The sequence below is a fragment of the Macrotis lagotis genome, chromosome 1 (assembly GCF_037893015.1).
Source record: "Macrotis lagotis isolate mMagLag1 chromosome 1, bilby.v1.9.chrom.fasta, whole genome shotgun sequence".
Classification (NCBI taxonomy): Eukaryota; Metazoa; Chordata; class Mammalia; order Peramelemorphia; family Peramelidae; genus Macrotis; species Macrotis lagotis.
The window spans coordinates 629100146-629121412 of NC_133658.1; the positions used below are offsets into that span (position 1 = coordinate 629100146).

The window sequence follows — 21267 nt, forward strand, 5'->3', positions numbered from 1 at the left end:
TTGTAAATCCATTAGTATAAACAAGAAAGAAATCTCCTATCAACAGCAAGAAATTTAGACTTTTTTTTAAAGAATCAGTCAAGTAATTACCTAAAACATGGACTCATTTGTTTGTGAGCACATGCAAGAAAGTATGTTAGGAAATCTTTCATAGGACCATTGACTGCTGACATCACTATAGCAAGCTTTTGAAGGCTTCATCTTTCTCTAATCTAGAGGTCTAACATAACAGGCCAAAATTTTGCTTTAATAACTCATAATATTCAACTAAGTCCTGCTTTGGAAAAATAACTAAAAAAAAATCATAATATGGTCTAAACATTAAGTCATTCTACTCATTTTGGAGGGAGTTCCATAAGGCATCAACTCTATAAGGAGAAGAAACTCCTTTGGCTCATGATAGCATATTCCCATCCCACACATTTTAAATTATGTATTCATGCTTCTATTTTCCTACATGTACAATTGGCAATTTATGCTTTAATATCTATGTGACACCAGATTTTTGTTTAAATATTTTTGAAGACATATGAGAATGAATTTAACATAGAACAAAGTTATGTGCATACTATGCTTATATAAATGTTTAATATATGTTTTAATATGTAAATATAATAATAATATATATATAAATAGTATATATTCAAATACATATCTAGCTAAATAGATGGCCTTGGGTAAAATTTCTTGTTTAGAATTAGAGTTGCATTTCCTTCACCAGTGAAGACTGTTATTTGCCTCAGTGTAAATTAGCACCTGGTAGTCAATCTTCTATGATGAGCATTTCCAGAGTTAGCTATCCTGGTCCCCTGAGATAACATATAGCACTTAGCTAAGATCATGCTCAAAGTTGTCCAGTTTGCTAGGACCTGACACTGTTTTATTTTACTCTCATAGCCTTCAAGTAGTTTCATGGCTATGGTCATCTTCATTTCACTCTGAAGCATAAGAGAATGACTTTGGTAGAAATGATATAAATATTCTAAAGGAACATTGAAATTTTATCTGTGTGGTCCATATCATCAGTAAAGTTAATGCATTAAAGAGTTAAAAGTAGACCCTCAATCAAGATTGGTTTATCCATGCATGAGCACAGACACAACAAACACATGCACATGCATGCATATATACACACAATATACACATACAACACACAATTTAGTGATGCAAATCAACCAAACATTTGCATTTAATAAGAAAGAAAAAAAAATATTGGTGTTGAACTTCATAAGCAAATTTTTAAAACTTTGTTCTTATCCTAGAACTTAGCTATACACCACTATAAGATAACGTTTTTCCTTTGAAACTTTAGTGTTTTGTTTTGCTTTTTTTTTAATCTAGTCCATCACATCTTTAAAAAAGACAGTCATTACTAGCATGGGAAGTTTTCAAGCTGAGAACTACAGTTATTTATACTTGCCACATTCCAATGACTCATCAGATCCATCTCCACAGTCATCATCATGGTCACAGACAAACTGCTTGGGAACACAGACTTTATTATGGCACATGAAAGCATTTTCATCGCAGGTGTTATTGGGAGCTACAAGAAAACATCAGAGATCAAAATTAAAAATACAAATATCTTATTATTTACCTTCTGCATAAAACCTCTCTCCAAATGAAAGAAATGCAATCTTTTAAATCACAATTATTTGGGAGAATTTGCTTCAACAGAAAATATGTTCAATAAACTCAAACTCTGGGTGTGGTGGAGGGATAGAAACAACAACAGTAAAGGAGGTTACTATTAACAGAGGCTCTATATCAAGGATGAAATTTTGTCTAGACAAGTGTGTGAATGGTACTGCAAAGCCCATTACAAATGAGGGCCTCTGAGGAAATAGAAGATTAATTCTTTTTCTGCCTAAAACCTCTGAACTTAATGAAGGCTTATGAAACTCAAGTTAATCACTCCACTTCTAACTCATAGGCAATCTTTTCTTTTATTTCAGACACCAGTGTGTCTTATTTGGCATTAACTCTTTCAAGCCCCTAGCGTACCATTTGCTATATCATAGTAGAGTTTACTAAATAGGACTCCAGTGGCTTAAAAGAGTTAATTTGCCTCCCAAAGTGTACAATTCACAGCAAAAAAATTCTTTTGGGAACCATATGGCTCCCTGAGAACATGTACAATTAGTTAATATGTAGCTCTCAGTGGCACCATTAACCTTTAATGCCACATGGATCAGTTTCGAGATGAGAATAAATGATCCTAGAGCAACATCATCATAGGAGTCTATATACATGTAATCTCAAGTTGTTTGCTTGCACTCCTTGTTTGCTTCCTCTATATAGTTGAGCGCGCACACACACACACACACACACACACACACACACACACACACATACACACATACACCTCCACACCTGGACAGAAGGCAAACAGCTCCAAAAAAATAATGAAGGCTTCAAGTGTCATATTCTGGGTTCATAAAGGCAGTCTATAAGAATGAGAATCACTGTAATCCTTTAAGGAACCCCATATTCCCTGTACAATTATTTTTACTAAGCTGTTAAATCCTATAAGCCTCCTTTACATAACCTCACAACCAAACATTCATAGATAACTATTTTAATACTGCTAAGTCATGGAAGCAACATTTTAATATAATAATTATTACAGCTAACATGTAAATCTCTGAAAATTCTCCAAGATGTTGGAAAGTTCAGAAATATTATATATTGTCCAATTCCTATGAGTGTTGATTGGATCTTCAAGTCATATGGATCAGTTTCAAGATGACAGTAAGTGATCCTAGAACAATATCCAAGTAGTACCCATAGACGTGGTCTCAAATTGTTTACTTTCTCTTCAAATGCATACAAACACACACACACATGCATGCACACATATAGACCAGATAAACACCTTCTTGGAAAAAAATCATGACAACTTAATGATCTTTTTGCTATGACATTTATATCATTTTTAGTTGACAACTCTATCATCACTAGGAAAATTAAAAATTTTCTGATATTCTGATCAAAAATGATCTAAGGACAATTTATGAAGTATCTAAAACAGGGGAGATGAACTCCAATCTTATTTATCTTCTTTGGGATTAAAAATGAACAAAGATAGCATGGTCTTCCAAATAAATTGACTCGCTTTTCCATGTATTTCATGGGTAAGAACTGTAGAGGGCCAGCCCCTGAGAGTGATTTTCACATATTTTTGGTGACTTTTTCCATCAAAGATATGTATGTGTTATTGCTCATTGAATGGGTTTGTTGGCTTTCCAAGTGAACCCTGACCAGGGATAATCTGTGGCTATGAAGGTGGTTGTAAAGGCTTTTTTGATAGAGAAGTATGCAGTTTTCTAAGAACAAATATTGTAAATTTACCCAGGAAATTGTGGAACTGGGTCTAATTTAACTGGTCATTCCTGAGATGCTTTTGCATTAAAAGTATGTTTCCAAAAATAAAGTTGGTAGATCTTTTCATTCCAACCTTGTGTGTTTGGGTATCTTTTTTTACTTGACCTGACTCTCCTAAGTTCATGTCCAGATTCACACTAGAGCTATTGCAGGTGGTAAAGAACTACTGGGGATGAGCAAATATGTTCATATAGAAATGCATATATAATGATGGAGAATATCAGTATTGATAAAGTCATTAAAGTAAAAATAACATTTAACATTTAACATACCAAACCATTACTAAAACCAATTTACAATCTTAATACCAGTTAAAGAAAGACATTTTCAAACCAGTTATAATATTTCAATAGCAATATCCTATCTGATTATTTGTTTACTACCCAAAGGTCCAAGAATAAAGAACTGTTATAATGAAGGAAGATGAGCACAGAAAAAAATCTGAGGATGCTTTTACACTGAGTAAAAGACAGAGCTTACCACAGCCAGCTGTAGAGAGCTCATCACTTCCATTTGGACAGTCCCTTTCACCATCACAAAGCCAGTGCCTAGGAACACAGGCATGGGAACCTAAACAACTGAACATATCAGCTGCACAGGTCACAGTCCCTGAAATTCAAAATGAAAATGTCAGTAGAATTATAGAAATTTAATTGCAAATTCATTTCCTGTAGGAAGCTAGGCTACCAGGTATAATCTTTATATGTGTGTGTGTATATTCATGTATATGTGCATATATGTATAAAGTATGTAGATATATTTATATACATTCACACATGCATATATGTTTCCATTATTGTGTCATCTAATTGCCAAAACTGGGATAATATTGATGGTATATGCATATCACAGTATGAATCTTGTACCATTCTGCAAAGGATAAGATACAATTTTTCTTTAATTTCTTCTTATTATTATACTTTATAGAATTTTACATTCTCCTTTGATTTTTCCCAGACTGAATGGAAAATAAATCATTTCTATAATTCTAGTTTTCCTTTTTCTCTACTCAATCTAAATATAGAATTTCAAAGGAATTATGTGGAAAAGGTAATAAACTAATTACTAATATATGTTGTGACCCAGGAAAAATACACAAATATCTTATTTTCAATTTGCTCTTATTTTACTTTAAAAATGAAAGTCATTTATGAAAATATTTCCAAAAAATGACATTTTAGAATTATTCAAAATACATGAAAAGATAATAATAGAAAAATAATTTATTAAAGAGTGAATATCTTTCTCCTAGAATTGAAACTAGGAATCAGCAGGATTTGAGTGGATTTATAATTTATTTCTTGTTGAGCCCTGGACCTATTATGAATATAGAATCTTCAATTCAACTAAACTGAACCTACTCTGTGAAAATTATTTTAGAAGTATACTCTTCCATTATATTTTTTAAATTAAATGCTTCCATTTAAATTAATTTATTTATTACATATTAGCTAATTTTCATCTAATATGTACTATTATAAAGGGTTTTATGAAATTTCTTAGGCTTCTCAATCACTTTCAGAACTCAAGTAGTTATTATGGATTTCATGGTAGTATACAACTAACTCAATGACAATAAAGACAATTATGAAAGGATAAATCTAATGTCTCACATGACAGTATTTTAAACACTTCTTTTATTAAGGTTAAACATCTTTAGTTCTTTCAACCAGTTATAATATGGGAAAATACTGAGAACATTCAACATTCTGGTTACCCTCTGCTGTGAGTACTCTTCATCTTATAATGATAATAATTATAACAGTAGCTAAATTATTCTAATACAAAATGTTTCATTTGAGCATCACAGCTCTTTAAAACAGATATTATTTACCTTCTTTTAGAAATGAGTAAACTGAGGCTGAGAGAATTTATGTAATCTGGCCAGCATAACATATCTAATAAGCCAGAGATGGAATTTGTACCCAGATCTTCTTGAGTTCAAGTTGTCTGCTTATAGCATTTTTACTTCAAAGCTTATCAATGTCCTTTCTAAAACAGTACTTAGAAATAAATTCAATAATCTATATGTGGTCCAACTAGGACAGAGTATAGAGAAATCATATATCAAACTATAGACAGATTTCACTCTGTTCAAAGCTCAGTTCATTATAGATGAACAAATACTTACACATATCTACATATACTTTTATACTTTTCAAAAGTATAAAAATATCTTTGTATTTTTAAAAGTTGTTTTTAATTTAAAACCCAAATATAAGACTTTACCTTTATCCTTCTGAAATTCATTCCATTAGATTTGATATGAAAACCTAGCCTGTGGATGAGACTTTTCTATATCTGATCCTCTATTGTATTTCCTACAGTTCTAGTTTTGGTTCATCTATAAATGGGACATTGATGGTATCTAGAACTTTATCCAAATCATTAATTCAAATCATAAATTGTATTTTCCCAGCCAAAGTACCATATAAAGAATTGTTAGCATCATTTAAAAAGAAGCTGAGACAAAGGTAAAAATACAACTTTTTTTCAGACTGCTCACTTCCATGGGGAGACGAGAAGGAAGGGAGGGTAGTAGAAAAATGTAGAACTCACAAATTTGAAAATGAATGATTGTTGAAAAACTACCATTGCATATAATTGGAAAAATAAAATGTCACTTAAATAAAGGAAGATGAGAATTATAGCATCATGGTTCTAGATCAGCAAACAATTTCTGTCATCACATAATAATTATCATTTTCACAGATGAGGAAACTGAATCCTGGAGAAGTTAAATGACTGGTCCAAATTTATCCAAGTAGAACTAGGATTTGAACTCAGGAACTCTTAATTCAAACTCCTATCTCTATCCAGCATTTTAGCTGGTACTTATCATATACATTCAGAAGAAATTTGAGGCAGAGTATTTTGATGGTAATTGGAAAGTAATTACAAGATTTTCAAAAAAGAAAGAACTGAAAAGAATTCCAGTATAAAGAAAAGGAATGCATGTAGTATTTCTATCAGAAATGAAAACCTAGAAAGAAAGACATTAGGACTAGTGATGCATATGATTTTTTTTTATTTTTTCATCACTATAAAAATCATTATTAGAAAAGTCAATGCAAACATCAAGGATATTCATATGTTTAAATACAATAAAGTATCAGGAGGTTTCCACAGGCATTTTACTACAGAAGTACATATCTTTCTTGTAACAACTAACTAAGGAGGAGAAGAGAATACAATATCCTGCTGAGTTCATTGATTTTCAGGAAATGTTTGATTTGTTACAAGAAAATGCAGATTTAAAAGCTCTGCTCAGATAAGACTTTCCTCATTTTTATGACATAATCACACAATACTTCTTTACAGGAAGGCCTACAGATACACCAACTCAATGACTTGATGAATAACAACATTATACAAAATATAACATAAGGAGACATATTTTGAAGGTATTTTGCAGTGTTTTTGAAGATGCCCTAAGTGAAATGCAGAAAAAAAGGATTTACTAAATGAGATTCACTAAACACTCCTATTATAATGACAACAGACTAATCTGTTTTACTAGATAATTTACTCAGTGAAATCTACAATCATGTTGAAAAATAAAAGAATATGGTCATTATACCACAAAAACATAATGGATGAAAAAAGGATACTTCTCAGATTACTGAAATAATAAGGACTAATATCCTGCAGCAGGGAACATATAATGAACTAGATCTGTTGACTAGGAAGTAAACCCAGATTCTCAAACCAGATGGGATTGAAAAAGATCACTTTTTCCTTCTCAGCAATGGGTAATTAGATATAAATGAAAGTACTACATTATTTCTTTAATGTGAAATATCCTGGGGAATTCCTCATCAGTAAGCTTCATAAATAGATCTAGATGACATCCAGTGACAATATTAGGTGGTCACACCTCTTCTAGGTCTACTTCCCCCAGACAGTTCTAATTCCACCCAGGGATTGGAGAACATTGTGTATTACAACTCAGAATCAGTTTATCCCAGAGGGGAGTCACTCCAAGTACCAAAAACTTCCCATCCTCTTGTACGTGGAAGTAACAAGAATATCTACAAAGTATGCATTATTCACTAGTGCTACATTTCAACTTCCCTGGAGAGAGCCCTGACCTGAAGGGTAAGATACTGTATCATTTGCTATTTGTCACCCTTGTCCCCTCTGGAGGACTCCCCCTCTGGAGTCCTTCAGAGGATACAAGAGGAGAGTCCAATGACTGTTTCTTAATGAACAGAAAGTTTGAAACTGAAGAAATATCCAGATGACTTAATTGATAATTTTAACTGTGCTAGGAACTTAGCATATTGTTTTTCTTTTTGTAGCTTTAAAATTACGTCTTTGCAGTCAAATAATAAAGTTTCTTTCAACCTCAGATCAATAGGAATTCTTTTTCAAGATAAATCACATTAGATTTACGGCAAAGATTTTGGCAAAGAAAAGCTAAGGTCTCCTGATTTACCCTCATATATAATATGAAACAAACCTCTTAATGGAAATTCTATCTACAAACCCAGAAAGAGAAGTTAGGAGAAGAGCCCTGACCTCAAGGTCTATGTTCTGGGAATCTTGGGTGTGCCCAGCCAGTAGGTGGCAGGGTGAGAGCCTGACTGGCCTAAGATCAGCCCCATAGGCCTTCACTCTTACAAACAACCAGAGAGTGGAAGCATGGCCATGGGACTGACAGTGTGGGACTTACTGGAGGGGCTGGCCGGTAAGTTCCAGCTTCTAGCACCCGCTACTGTCTGGGAGGAGATATTAAACTCAGTGAGCAAAGCTTCTAGTACCCACTACTGGCCAGCCTATATAGAGTTACTGAACCCAGTGAGTAAAGCCTCTAGGGATCCCAACACCAAACTTCAGTGAACCAGCCCCTCCCCCAACATAAGATCTTAGGAAAATGAAGAAAGGCCAGCAAAAAGGGGGTTCTATAGAAAAACTCCTAGAAGAAAAAGACCCTAACTCAGAGAGACATAGAACCTCTGAGGAGAATATGATTTAGTCTCCAGCACAGAAAGACTTTCTTGAAGAAATCAGGAAGGAGTTTAAAAATCAATTGGAAAATTTGGAAAATTTTGGAAAAGAAACCCAAGAGAAGGTTAACACTTTGCAACAAGAAAACAAATGCTTGAAAAACACAATTGGACAAATGCAAAAAAGAAAATAATTCTCTCAAAACGTGAATTGTTTAAATGGAAAATTCTTAGAAAATAGAATTGGAGGCAGCTAGGTGGCACAGTGGATAGAGAACCAGCCCTGGAGTTAGGAATACCTGAGTTCAAATCTGGTCTCAGACACTTAATAATTCACTTAATAATTACCTAGCTGTGTGGCCTTGGGCAAGCCACTTAACCCCATTTGCCTTGCAAAAACTAAAAAAAAAATAGAATTGACCAATTAGAAAAGGAGTTATAAGAGGTAAATGAAGAAAATTCTTCCCTAAATAAAAGTCTGTGGAAACTAATGACTTCATGAGTCAACAATACTCTATTAAACAAAACCAAAAAATCAAAAAAATAGAAGAAAATGTAAAATATCTCATCAGCAAAACCACTGACCTTGAGAATAGATTGGGGAGAGATAACCTAAGATTTATTGGTCTTCCTGAAAACAGTGAAGAGAAAAAAGCCTGGACTCAATATTACAGGATTTGGTGATGGAAAACTGCCCTGATAGCATGGAATTAAAGGACAAAATAGTTATTGAAAGGATAAATTGGGGTGGCTAGGTGGCGTAGTGGATAAAGCACCGGCCTTGGAGTCAGGAGTACCTGGGTTCAAATCCGGTCTCAGACACTTAATAATTACCTAGCTGTGTGGCCTTGGACAAGCCACTTAACCCCATTTGCCTTGCCAAAAACCTAAAAAAAAAGGATACATTGATCCCTTCCAGAAATGAATCCCAAAATGAAAACACCAAGGAATATTGTAGCCAAATTCCAGAATTATCAAATAAAAGATAAAATCCTGCAAGCAGCCAGAAAGAAACAATTTAGAGGGCTGCTAGGTGGCGCAGTGGATAGAGCACTGGCCCTGGAGTCATGAGTATCTGAGTTCAAATCTGGACTCAGACACTTAATAATTACCTAGCTGTATGGCCTTGGGCAAGCCACTTAACCCCATTGCCTTGCATAAAAAAGAAAAAAAACCTAAAAAAAAAAAGAAACAATTTATATACTAAGGAGCCACAGTAAGGATTATACAGGACCTGGCAGCAATAACATTAAGGGTTCAAAGGGCCTGGAAGGTGATATTTTGAAAAGCAAGGGAGCTTGGAATGCAGGCAAGAATCTATTATCCAGCAAAACTGAGCCTTGTCTTCCAGAACCAAAAGATGGGCATTTTATGAAATAGGAGACTTCTGAGTTTTCCTGATGCAAAGACAAGATTTAGTAGAAAATTTGGACTTTAAACAGGAGACTCAAGGGACATATGAAAAGGAAAAATTTTAAAAAGGGGGGGGGAGGAAAAAAAGGGAGGAAACTGGCTATATGCTTACCTGGGAGAAAGACTAATAACTCTCAATAATTATAATTCTATTAGAGAGAATATACTTAGCCAGAAGTGATGAACACTCATGACATTTCTGTGACTCAGATAGAATAATTTAAAAACAATACCTCCTTAAAAAGGGGGACAATAAAGAGATGGGAGGATGGAGGAGACTGAATGGGGTAAATCTCATTACATTAAGAGATACAAAAGACTTATTGCAATAGAGAGAAAGAAGGAAGGAGGTGAGAACCTCCTGAATCTTATTCTCATCAGATTGGTTTAAAATTAACATACATATACTGAGTTAAGTTGAAAAACTTATCTTACCTTTAAAGTGTTAAAAGGAGAAAAAAGGAGAGGGAAGAAAGGAGGAATAAACAAAAGAAAGGGAAGGAAGAAGGGGCAAAATGAAAGGGGGAAAAAGGGGAAGAGGGTTGGATATAGGAGGGCAAATACCCTGAAGGTGGTGGTAGTCAGAAATAAAATACTGGAGAATATGGTTAAGGGGAAAAAGGGGGGAAAGTACAAACAGAGGAAAGAAAACATGCAGGGCAATTAATTATAACTTTGAATGTGAATGAGATGAACTCTCCGTTAAAACCTAAGTAAATAGCAGAGTGGATTAAAAACCAGAATCTTACAATGCGCTGCATACAAGAAACTCATTTGAAGCAGAGAGATACATATGGAATAAAGGTAAAAGGTTGAAGCAAAATTTATTTTGCTTCAGCTGAAATGAAAAAAGCAGGGGTAGCAATCCTTATCTCAGACAAAGCAGCTAGAAAAATAGATATCTTTAAAAGAGATAAGGAAGGAAACTATATCCTCCTTAAAGGTATCATAGACAATAAAGTAATTTCAATACTAAATGTGTTTGCATACAATTGTATAGCATCCACATTCTTAGAGGAGAATTTGAAGAAGTTACAGGAAGACAGACAGCAAAATTCTACGAGTGGGAGACCTCAACCTCCTGCTCTCCAATTTAGAAAAATCTAACTACAAAATAAACAAGAAGGAAGTTAAAGAGGTAAATAGATTGCTGAGAAACCTAGACATGATAGACTTATGGAGGAAATTGAATTGGGATAGAAAGGAATATACTTTCTTTTTGGCATTACATGGCACTTATACAAAAATTGACCATATGCTAGGGCATAAACACCTAATAATCTATTACAGAAAGGCAGAAATAATGAATACATCTTTATCATATCATAATACAATAAAACTCACATGCAATATTGGACCAGGGACATATAGACTCAAAACTAATTGGAAACTAAACAACCGCAATTTACAGAATGAGTAGATCAAACAACAAATTATAGAAAGAATTAATTATTATATCATAGATAATGACACTAATGAAACAACATACCAAAATCTATGAGATATACTCAAGGAAGCTGTCAGGGGATATATCATATCCTTAAATGCTTATATGAATAAATTAGAGAAAGAGGAAATCAATGAACCAAATATACAATTAAAAAATTACAGAAAGAACAAATTAAAAACCCCTAGTTAAATACCAAATTAGAAATTCTAAAAATTAAAGGAGAAATTAATAAAATTGAAAGCAAGAAGACTATTTAACTAATAAATAAAAACTAGAACTTGTTTTATGAAAAACCAATAAAATTGATAAACCTATAGTCAATTTGATTAAAAGAAAAGAAATAAGAAAACCAAATTGTTAGTATCATAAATGAAAAGGGTGAGCTCACCACCAATGAGGAGGAAACTAAATTAATAATTCATAATTATTTTGCCCAACTCTATGCCAATAAATTTGATAATCTAAATGAAATAGATGAATATTTACAAAAATATAAGTTGCCCAGGTTAAATGAAGAGGAAACTAAATGTCTAAATAACCCTATGTCAGAAAAGGAAATTCAACAAGCCATTATAGAACTCACTAAGAAAAAATCTCCAGGGCCAGATGGATTCACAAATGAATTCTATCAAACATTTAAGAGACAACTGGTTCCAATTCTCTGTAAATTCTTTGAAAAAATAGGTGAAGAAGGAACTCTGCCTTACTCTTTCTATAACACCAATACCCATATGGTGTCATAAACCTGGAAGAGTTAAAACAGAGAAAGAAAACCACAGACCTATGTCCCTGATGAATATAGATTCAAAAATCTTAAATAAAATCTTGGCAAAATGACTACAACAAATTATCACTAAGATAATACATTATGACCAAGTAGGATTTATACCAGGGATTCAGGGTTGGTTCAATATTAGGAAAAAATGTCAGTATAATTATTTATATCAATAAGAAACCTATCAGAAATCATATGATTATATCAATAGATTCCTAAAAAGGTTTTGACAAAATACATTCCTAATAAAAAACACTAGAGTGTAGGAATAAATGGATTGTTCCTTAGACTAATAAGCAATATCCAGCTGAAACCATCCAAAAGCATTATATGCAATGGGGATAGGCTAGAGGCATTTCCAGTAAGATCAGGGGTGAAACAAGGATCCCCATTATCAACACTACTATTCAATATTCTATTAGAAATATTAGCTTCAGCAATAAGAGAAGAAAAGAAATTGAAGGGATTAGAATAGGGAAAAAAGAGGCAAAACTACTCTTTGCAGATGACATGATGGTATAGTTAGAGAATCCCAAGAAAATCATCTACAAAACTACTAGAAATAATTAGCATCTTTGGCAAGTTCATAGGATATAAAATAAACTCTCATAAATCTTCAACATTTCTATATATTACTAGAAATATGCAGCAGAAATAACCAGAAAGAGAAATCCCATTCAAAGTAACTTCAGACAATATAAAATACCTGGGAATCTCCGCGTCAAGGCAGACTCAGAAACTTTTTGAAAACAATTATAATAAAATTGATTTAAATAACTGGGCAAATAACAACTGTTCATGGATAGGCCATTCAAATATAAGAAAAATGACAATTCTACCCAAATTAAGCTACTTGTTTAGTGCCCTACCAATCAAAATTCCAAAAAAATTACTGTACTGAGTTAGAAAAAATTGTATGTAAATTCATATGGAGAAATAAAAAGTCGAGAATCTCATGGGATTTAATGAAAAAAGGTACAAATGAAGGTGGCTTAGCCCTACCAGATCTCAAATTATATTATAAAGCATCATTCATCAAAACTATCTGATATTGGCTAAGAAATAGAGTGGTGGACCAGTGGAATCGACTAAGTGCAATAGCAGAAATTGATTATAGTAATCTGCTGTTTGATAAACCCAAAGAGTTAAGTTATTGGGATAAAATCTCTCTCTTTGATAAAAACTGTTGGGAAAGTTGGAAGTTAGTATGGCAGAAACTTGGATTAGACCAAAAACTCACACTCTATACCAAGATAAGATCAAAATGGATACAGGATCTAGACATAAAAAACAATATTATAAGCAAGCTAGGAGAACAAGGAATAGTTTATCTGTAAGATCTATGGAAACTGAAGCAGTTTCTGACCAATGAAGAGATGGAGAACACCATTAAAAATAAACTAGGCAATTTTGATTATATTAAATTAAAAAGGTTTTGTACAGACAAAACCACAGCGACCAAGATCAAAAGAAATGTAGTAAATTGGGAAACTATTTTTATGACTAGCATTTCTGACAAAGGAGTCATTTCTAAAATATACAGAGAACTGAGTCAAATTTTTTTAAAAAAGACAAGCCATTCCTTGATTGACAAATGGTCCAAGGATATACAAAGGCAATTTACAGGTAAGGAAATCAAAGCAATCCATAGTCATATGAAAAACTGCTCTAAATCACTAATTATTAGAGAAGTGCAAATTAAAACATCTCTGAGGTACCACCTCATACCACTCAGACTGGCCAATATGACCAGAAAGGACAATGATCAGTGTTGGAAGGGTTGTGGGAAATCTGGGACACTAATACTTTGTTGGTAGAGCTGTGAACTAATCCAACCTTTCTGGAGAGCAATTTAGAATTATGCCCAAAAGGCAACAAAAATGTGCATATCCTTTGATCTAGCAGTACCACTACTTGGTCTGTACCCCAAAGAGATTATGAAAAAGGGTAAAACCATCACCTGTACATAAATATTCTTAGCAGCCTTGTTTGTAGTGACAAAGAATTGGAAATTGAGTGAATTTCCATCAATTGGGGAATGGCTTAATAAACTGTGGTGTATGTATGTGATGGAACCCTATCGTTCTATTAGAAACCAGGAGGTATGGGCAATCAGGGAAGCCTGTAAGGATGTGCATGAACTGTGCATGAACTGATGCTGACCCTAACAGCAACATGGGACTGATGATCAACCTTAATGGACTTGCTCACACCAAACAGAGCAACAATCAAGCACAATTTTGGGATATCTGTGACAGAGAATGCCATCTGTATCTTGAGAAAGAAATGTGGAGTTTCAAAAATGACTAAAGACTATTACCTTTAGTTTTTTAAAAATGTTATCTTATTATATAATTCTGCTATATTTCATACTCTATGTTTCTTCCTTAAGGATACAATTTCTCTCTCATCACATTCAACTTAGATCAATGCATACCATGGAAACAATGTAAAGGATAACAAACTGCCTTCTATGGGGGGGTGGGGGGAGGGAAGCAAGATTAAGGGGAAAATTGTAAAATTCAAAATAAATAAAATCTTTCTGAAAACTAAATAAAACATGAGAATTTAAAACAACAAAAAAAGATAAATCACATTAAAGAAATTATGCAATACTTTTAATTATCCCAAACTGCTCATTGTTGCAAAAGCCTCACTTTTATACACTATTCTTCTGGAATTCTATACAACTGTAAATTATGGAACTCTGCCATTTCAGAAGAAGTAAAGCCATCAATTATCTAAGGAACAACAGGAAGAATCATAGAGAATGAAAGCAAATTAGAATTGTAGCAAAGAAAAATTACACATGAGAAACAGGTAAAATATATCCAGGATATGTGTGAACTAAAAATGGAGGTACATTGATCACATGGTAAGAATGAAAAACACCAGGATGCAATCTTTGTAGTTATACAGGACTGCTGTTGAAAGTATGGATGAGTAAAGTGAAAGTAAGAAAGAAATTTAGGCTGATTTATTCAGCAGCTAAGTATAAGTGGGGGAACAAATGACTAGGAGTCATAAGACCTTGGTTTGAATCTGCTTCTCTTTGATATTAGACAAAATAGCTTCTTTTAGGCTGTAGTTATTCCTTTTCAAAATTATATGATTGGACTATATAATATCTAGGGTCATTTCAACTCTAAAGTCTTGATTCAAATTTTAATAGGGCAAATGTATGAGTTAAAATTTAAAAGGTGCTAGGGCATTTTTGAAGGATATATGCATTTTCAATCCTATTTCCTCCATTTCTGTCAAATACAAAGTTATTTTTTTGCTCCTCAAAATAATTAAACAATAGTTAAATTATAACTTACCACAAATGGAATCACTTTCATCTAATCCATCTCCACAGTCATCTTCCCCATCACAAATCCATTGTTTAGAGATACATTTTTGTGAAGAGCAAGGAAACTGGTTCCAAGAGCAGGAGGAATCTAGAAGACATCAATCATTCCAAAACCATTTTTCTTAAACAATTGTGGACAGATAAAGTATGTGTTTCTTTTTTTCTGAATTAAGTTCTACAATGTTAAATCTTTACAATCATTACTTATTTGTAAGCATTTTAGATTGTTCAAAACCCTGAGTTTTTTTTTTAACTTTATTCTATAATTCTGAGTCTGTCATTGGTCATTTGTTCTTTCATCGGTCATTTGTTTTTTCATTAAATAATGTTTGTCCTTTATTTTATTTTATTTTTTAGATTTTTGCAAGGCAAATGGGGTTAAGTGGCTTGCCCAAGGCCACACAGCTAGGTAATTACTAAGTATCTGAGACCAGATTTGAACCCAGGTACTCTTGACTCCAAGGCCAGTACTTTATCCACTACTCCACCTAGCCACCCCTGTCCTTTATTTTCAAAGAAGAACACGACATCAGGGAGGTGATGCTGTGACAAGAACATGACTTGGATTTGAGTGAGAGAGATGCTGTGCTTAGTCACCAACCTCACTTTCTCTTCCAGAACTATCTTGGTCCAGTGACCAGATATGAATCAGGATGATTGGAGATGGACCTGGATGTGAGGCAATCAGGATTAAGCGACTTGTCCAAGGTCACATAGCTAGTAAGTGTCAAGTGTCTGAGACTGGATTCAAACTCCTGACCACCTGAATCCAAGGCCATTACTCTATCCACTGTGCCACTTACCTACCCTTAAACCAAATATCAGGGAATTAAAGAACAGCAGCTGAAATGCTCCTAATCCTGTCCATTCCTAGCTTTAGCATCATCTTTGTTATTCTAATGTGTTCGTTAATAATTTGTGTTCAAATATGTATAAAATGCAAGTAATACCAACTGCCTACAGAAAATTTTAAAAGTTACCGACACTAATAATGTGTAGGTAAATATTTTCTATTGTCATTTTATAATCCATTAATAAATTAATTCTATAGTTTCAAATTAAAGCATTTTATATTTTAAAAACAACTAAACAATTTATAAATTCAAAAAATTTATAAAATAAACTAAATAAAATAACAATTTTTAAAATAACAGTAATAGAAAAAAGATATCAATATAGAGGGATTATCTCAGATCAACTCATTCATTGGGTAATATAACTGGAGGAAGAATAAATTTAATCTTTAAGTAAAAAACTAAAAATAACAACAAAAAGAAAAGTAAAAAAGACAAATTATGTCCATTGATAGGGAAAAAATAGAGGTTGAAGAGTATCATACAGAAGCATATGCAAAAAAGGACAAAGCAAGATAACAAATTTATAAAATGAAATTTTATAATGATATTGTATTTTTTGCCATTTTCTATATAGAAAAATTATTTTTAAAATGAGATAATAGGAAAAATATATTATAAAGTTTCAATAATTTCTTCCATTATCAAAAATTCACCTATAATTTCATATTTCTATTGTATTTATTCAGTTCTGAGAAAAGAATACTATAGTCTTCTATTATTTTATTTGCAAAGGCATTCTTTTTGATACAATGATTAGAGTGTTGGACTTAGATTCAGAAAGACTTGGGGTTAAATCTGATACTTAGCTTTGTGATCCTGGGCAAGTCACTTAACTTCTTTCTGCCTCAGTTCCTTAATTACAAAATGGGGATTATATTATACCTACCTCACAGTATTTTTATGAGGATGGAATGAGATAATATTTGCAAACAAACTGCCTGGCAGTGTGTTAACATAGTGCTTAAAATAATGCTCCTTTTCTTCCTTCATTAATTTTTTTCCCTCTCAATATTTCTGAGAGATTTTTCTAACTTTTCCTTTAAGAACTTAGGTGCTTTGGCAATTGTTTCAGATGTAGCTAATTATATTTTATATGTTTTCTATGTCCTTAAGCATAATACATTTCCCTTTTTATCTCTGGCATCCATCATAAACTATTCAACCACACACATATTTCTCACACTATTAGTGATGCTATTCTCTTTCCATTGTGCATTGCAATAAACTTGTTAACAAGATTTTTTCATTTGTTCCTCATCTCCATTCTTACTACATGCCATTCCTTCTCATCTTTCATTACACTGTCCAATTTCAAATTCTTTGAGTTTATTGTTACTGATATCTTCTTTTTCCTTTATTTTACTTTTCTTTTTCCTGGCTCAGAAGAAAGGACTTTCAAAATGCTCCCTGTCTTCTAATTCTTGTCCATTTTCTTAATTTCAGTGGTGTAAACTTGCAATATTCCTTTTAGTAAGTTTTTTTTAAAGATTCAACTTTTTTATTATCCTTTTTCCAAATACTTTAGCATCTAGGTCTCAGAAGGTGAATTTTCAAAAGAAGTACAGGGATGCAGTTTTGTTATCTAAGTCCCATGGGTCAGATTCTTTCATTGTCCTTTACTTGATACTTTTCTCATTTAATGACCTACTATTCTCCCTTTCAACCTAAAACCCAAGAGTAACTTGCTCAGAGTTATACATCCCTTAAGTTCCAAAAACTTCATCCTCCGCAAGGGGAGTTTATGCTAAGGAATGTGACCTTGGCTTAGAAAAGCACATATTCTGGATGGGGAAAAAAAAGCTTTTAATGTGCATCTAATGATTGAAGAAGGAAATGGCAAACCACTTCAATATCATTGCTAAGAAAATGCCAAATGGAGCCCTAAAGAGTCAGACGTGACTGAATAATAATGATAGTCTTGGTTTCTGGTTTCTGAGAAATGGTCAGCTAAAAATCAGAGGAACTTGTCACCAGGATGGGGATGAAATAAATTCTCAAGCCACATCTATTCTCAAAAAACATTTTCTAATGTATAGCACAGTTATAATCTGCACCAGTGTGGTGTGGGTATGAGTACCCACACCAATAAAATTACAGATTCTTCCAGGACTGAAATATTGATCTTGATAAATGAAATAATGAATTGTTAAACCCTTGTGAAGACCTGACACATTAACCTAAGCTGTTCCCACTATATATCTACAACTCCTGAAAAATGTAGCTGAAAATGAGTAAGGCTAAAACTTAATCACAGATGCACAAATAAATAAAAATGATATAACAATTTAATGGTTCTCTTTCAGGAATTATGAATCCATATAATCTATTTTTAAAGTTCTCTCTTAGTCTTGTTGGGAACTTGGCTCTAATATAAAAATATATAGCATCTTAATCAAACAGACTATATCTTCACATTTCATGATGACATTTACTTTTAAGCGAGTTTGACATTTCATAAAAAAATCCATTTTAATCATTTTCTACTATTTTCTAAACTAGAATCTATTTCTGCTAAAAAATTCAAAGGTACTGAATCCATGTTTTCCTACTAGTAGAAAATGCTTCATTTATTTCCCTAGATTTCACAATTCCATGTTTTTATTTAATTTGGGAAAAAACCTCCACTAGTTTATGATTATACATTTTTTTCTACATGTAAATGCTTACTGAACAACAACAATAACAACAATAAACTTGAGACAAATAAATTGAGGCTCAAGAGGTAGGAAAAGTGCTCACCACAATGGAATTCATCAACTCCATCTTCACAGTCTTTCTGTCCATCACATATCCAAGTATTCAAAATACATCTTCCACTAGGACAACCAAAATAATTCTCCTCACATTTGGGTTTTCTTTGAACTGTTATAAAATACAGAATGTGCAATATCAAATTGAATCATTTAAAACCAACTATTTTCTCAATGTCATTAGATAAAGATTACTATTTATCTTTTGTTCTCAGAGTTTGGGGGCAGGGAATGGGAAAGGTTGTATCAGAATAATCAAAAATAAGTGGAACAAAAGAAAATCAAAATACTGCCTCTACCTAGGGTCAAAGATTGAAAGAACTGACTTCTTTTATACCCTTTTATATGACAAGAAAAAATGTTTTTAAGAGACTATGAATGATTTTGGAGTAAAATGTTCTGCTACTGAAAAATTGTTTATTCCACTAATGACACCCAGAATTCTTAGAATAATGCAGAAATATTTAAGCTTAAGTATTCTACCTAAACACTGTCTTTTAAAATTCATCAATCCGGTCTGTGAAGAATTGATTTTCTCCCTTTACCTGCCATCACTCATGGTCCCAAACCCAGTTTGAAATAGATAGCATTACTCCTAGTACTGATTGGCAAGTTGTCAGTTGGCTGAAATTTTCCTAACCAGCAATGGGATATTAGGGAAAAAAAGAAAAACATTATCTCTGTTCCCTATTTTAACATAACTGATTTTTTTACTTTTTAATTGTATAAAAGGAATTGCTAATTCACATATGGCAAAAGTTAAATTTGCAACTATCTTAAAACTCAAAAACAGACCCATTGCTAAACCATTCTCAATCTTATTATACACACTTTCAAAAGTTTTTGCTGGTTCTTTTGAAGATATATTATAAACAATAATATATATTTAAATCAGTATGCTCATGCCAATATGATTTTTATTATTAAAAAAGTCACAAATTCACACACACACACTTAAATAATATACAAATAAATACAAATACAGTCATTTCCTTTAAGACTCATGGTTGTGCAAAAATGAGATGATGAGCAACTTAAGTTGAACTAAATCCTGGCACCCAGTTCTCAGGCATCAAACTACCCTCTAGAATGCAAATCCTATGAATACTATTAGAATTTTAAACCCTTTTGGTTTTCTTTTCATCAGACCTTTGCAACAGAGCCCCAGATATGTCCATCTACTCCTTAGTCTAGTTCTGACATACTCTTCAACTTGCTCTTTTATCTTGATCCTGACCATTCAATTCATAATCTTATATTATTATATTATTAATCAGTGGCAAGGTCAGTGGAAACAGCCACTTCTTCAACAACCAGAGGGTTTGGGCTCCTTCTTGAGTGGGAATCAATCATTCAGGTTTTTTTACTTTCCTGCCTCCCTATCTCATTCTCTCTCTGTCTCTTTGTCTCTCTCTCTCTCTCTCTCTCTCTCTCTCTCTCTCTCTCTCTCTCTCTCTCTCTCTCTCTCTCTCTCTCTCTCTCTCCTCTCCCCCTTCCCTCCTGCTCTCCTTTCTTTGTTTCTTGCTTGCTTGCTTTTTTCCAGGATTAGTACTTTATCCACTGAACCACCTACTGTCTCTCACTGAAACTATTTAAAATTATTCTTTTAAGTCTCCAATCACATTTATATACCTTTTGCTTAAAACTGATGACATTTTCCTACTTCACTGAAACCATCTGATGAAACTGCCAATTTATGGAGTTTTCCTCTTTCACTTCTCAAATTTTTTTTCCCATATTGTCTGTTCTCTCTTTTCTTCTGTTTGCTTTGATTCTTTTACCCTTATCCAACTAGTATCTCATCATTTTCCCACTCATGACCAGTTAGAAAAAGGATGCACTAGATGGCTCCAAGTTCTTACCCACATACTTCCTCTACTCTCTACCTTAATCCTTTTCAAATTGTTTTTGGTTTCTACTATTCTGATGAAATTTAGTGTCTGGCACTTATAGACATTTTACAAATGCTTACGAATAGATTGCTTTCCAATTTTTTTCTAATGACTGTCAAAGTCCATAATCTTTTTCAGTCCCAATCCTAATTTGCTTTTCGGAAGTAAAGGAAAATGTTGACTGCTATTCCTACTGAATATTCTCTTATTCATTTTCTTTAGGTACACCCAAAGTATTGGATGTCCTCCTCTTCGTGTGCTGGTTCTTTAATCTCTTTGTGATACCATTAGATGAAACATTAACAAACCAACTATTATGTGTGGGAGAAAAAAATAAGTACTTGCCAACTGGAAAAATTACCAAAATTAAATTTGTGGGAAAAACTGGTATTTTGTTTGACCTCTGTTATGAGCTCTAGATCATATTTACAATCTGTCTACATAT

General features: G+C 33.0%; 1 protein-coding gene across 4 annotated transcripts in view; it reads right to left on the reverse strand.

Moving 5' to 3' along the window:
• LRP1B (LDL receptor related protein 1B) overlaps nt 1–21267 on the reverse strand; it is a 2479914-nt gene that overhangs the window by 364018 nt on the left and 2094629 nt on the right. For all 4 annotated transcript variants that reach the window (XM_074215080.1, XM_074215079.1, XM_074215078.1 and 1 more), the window contains exons 50-53: nt 18920–19042; nt 15292–15411; nt 3865–3993; nt 1421–1543 (exon numbers count right to left, since the gene is read on the reverse strand). In XM_074215080.1, coding sequence (XP_074071181.1) covers nt 1421–1543; nt 3865–3993; nt 15292–15411; nt 18920–19042 — 495 coding nt within the window. The remainder of the gene's footprint in view (nt 1–1420; nt 1544–3864; nt 3994–15291; nt 15412–18919; nt 19043–21267) is intronic.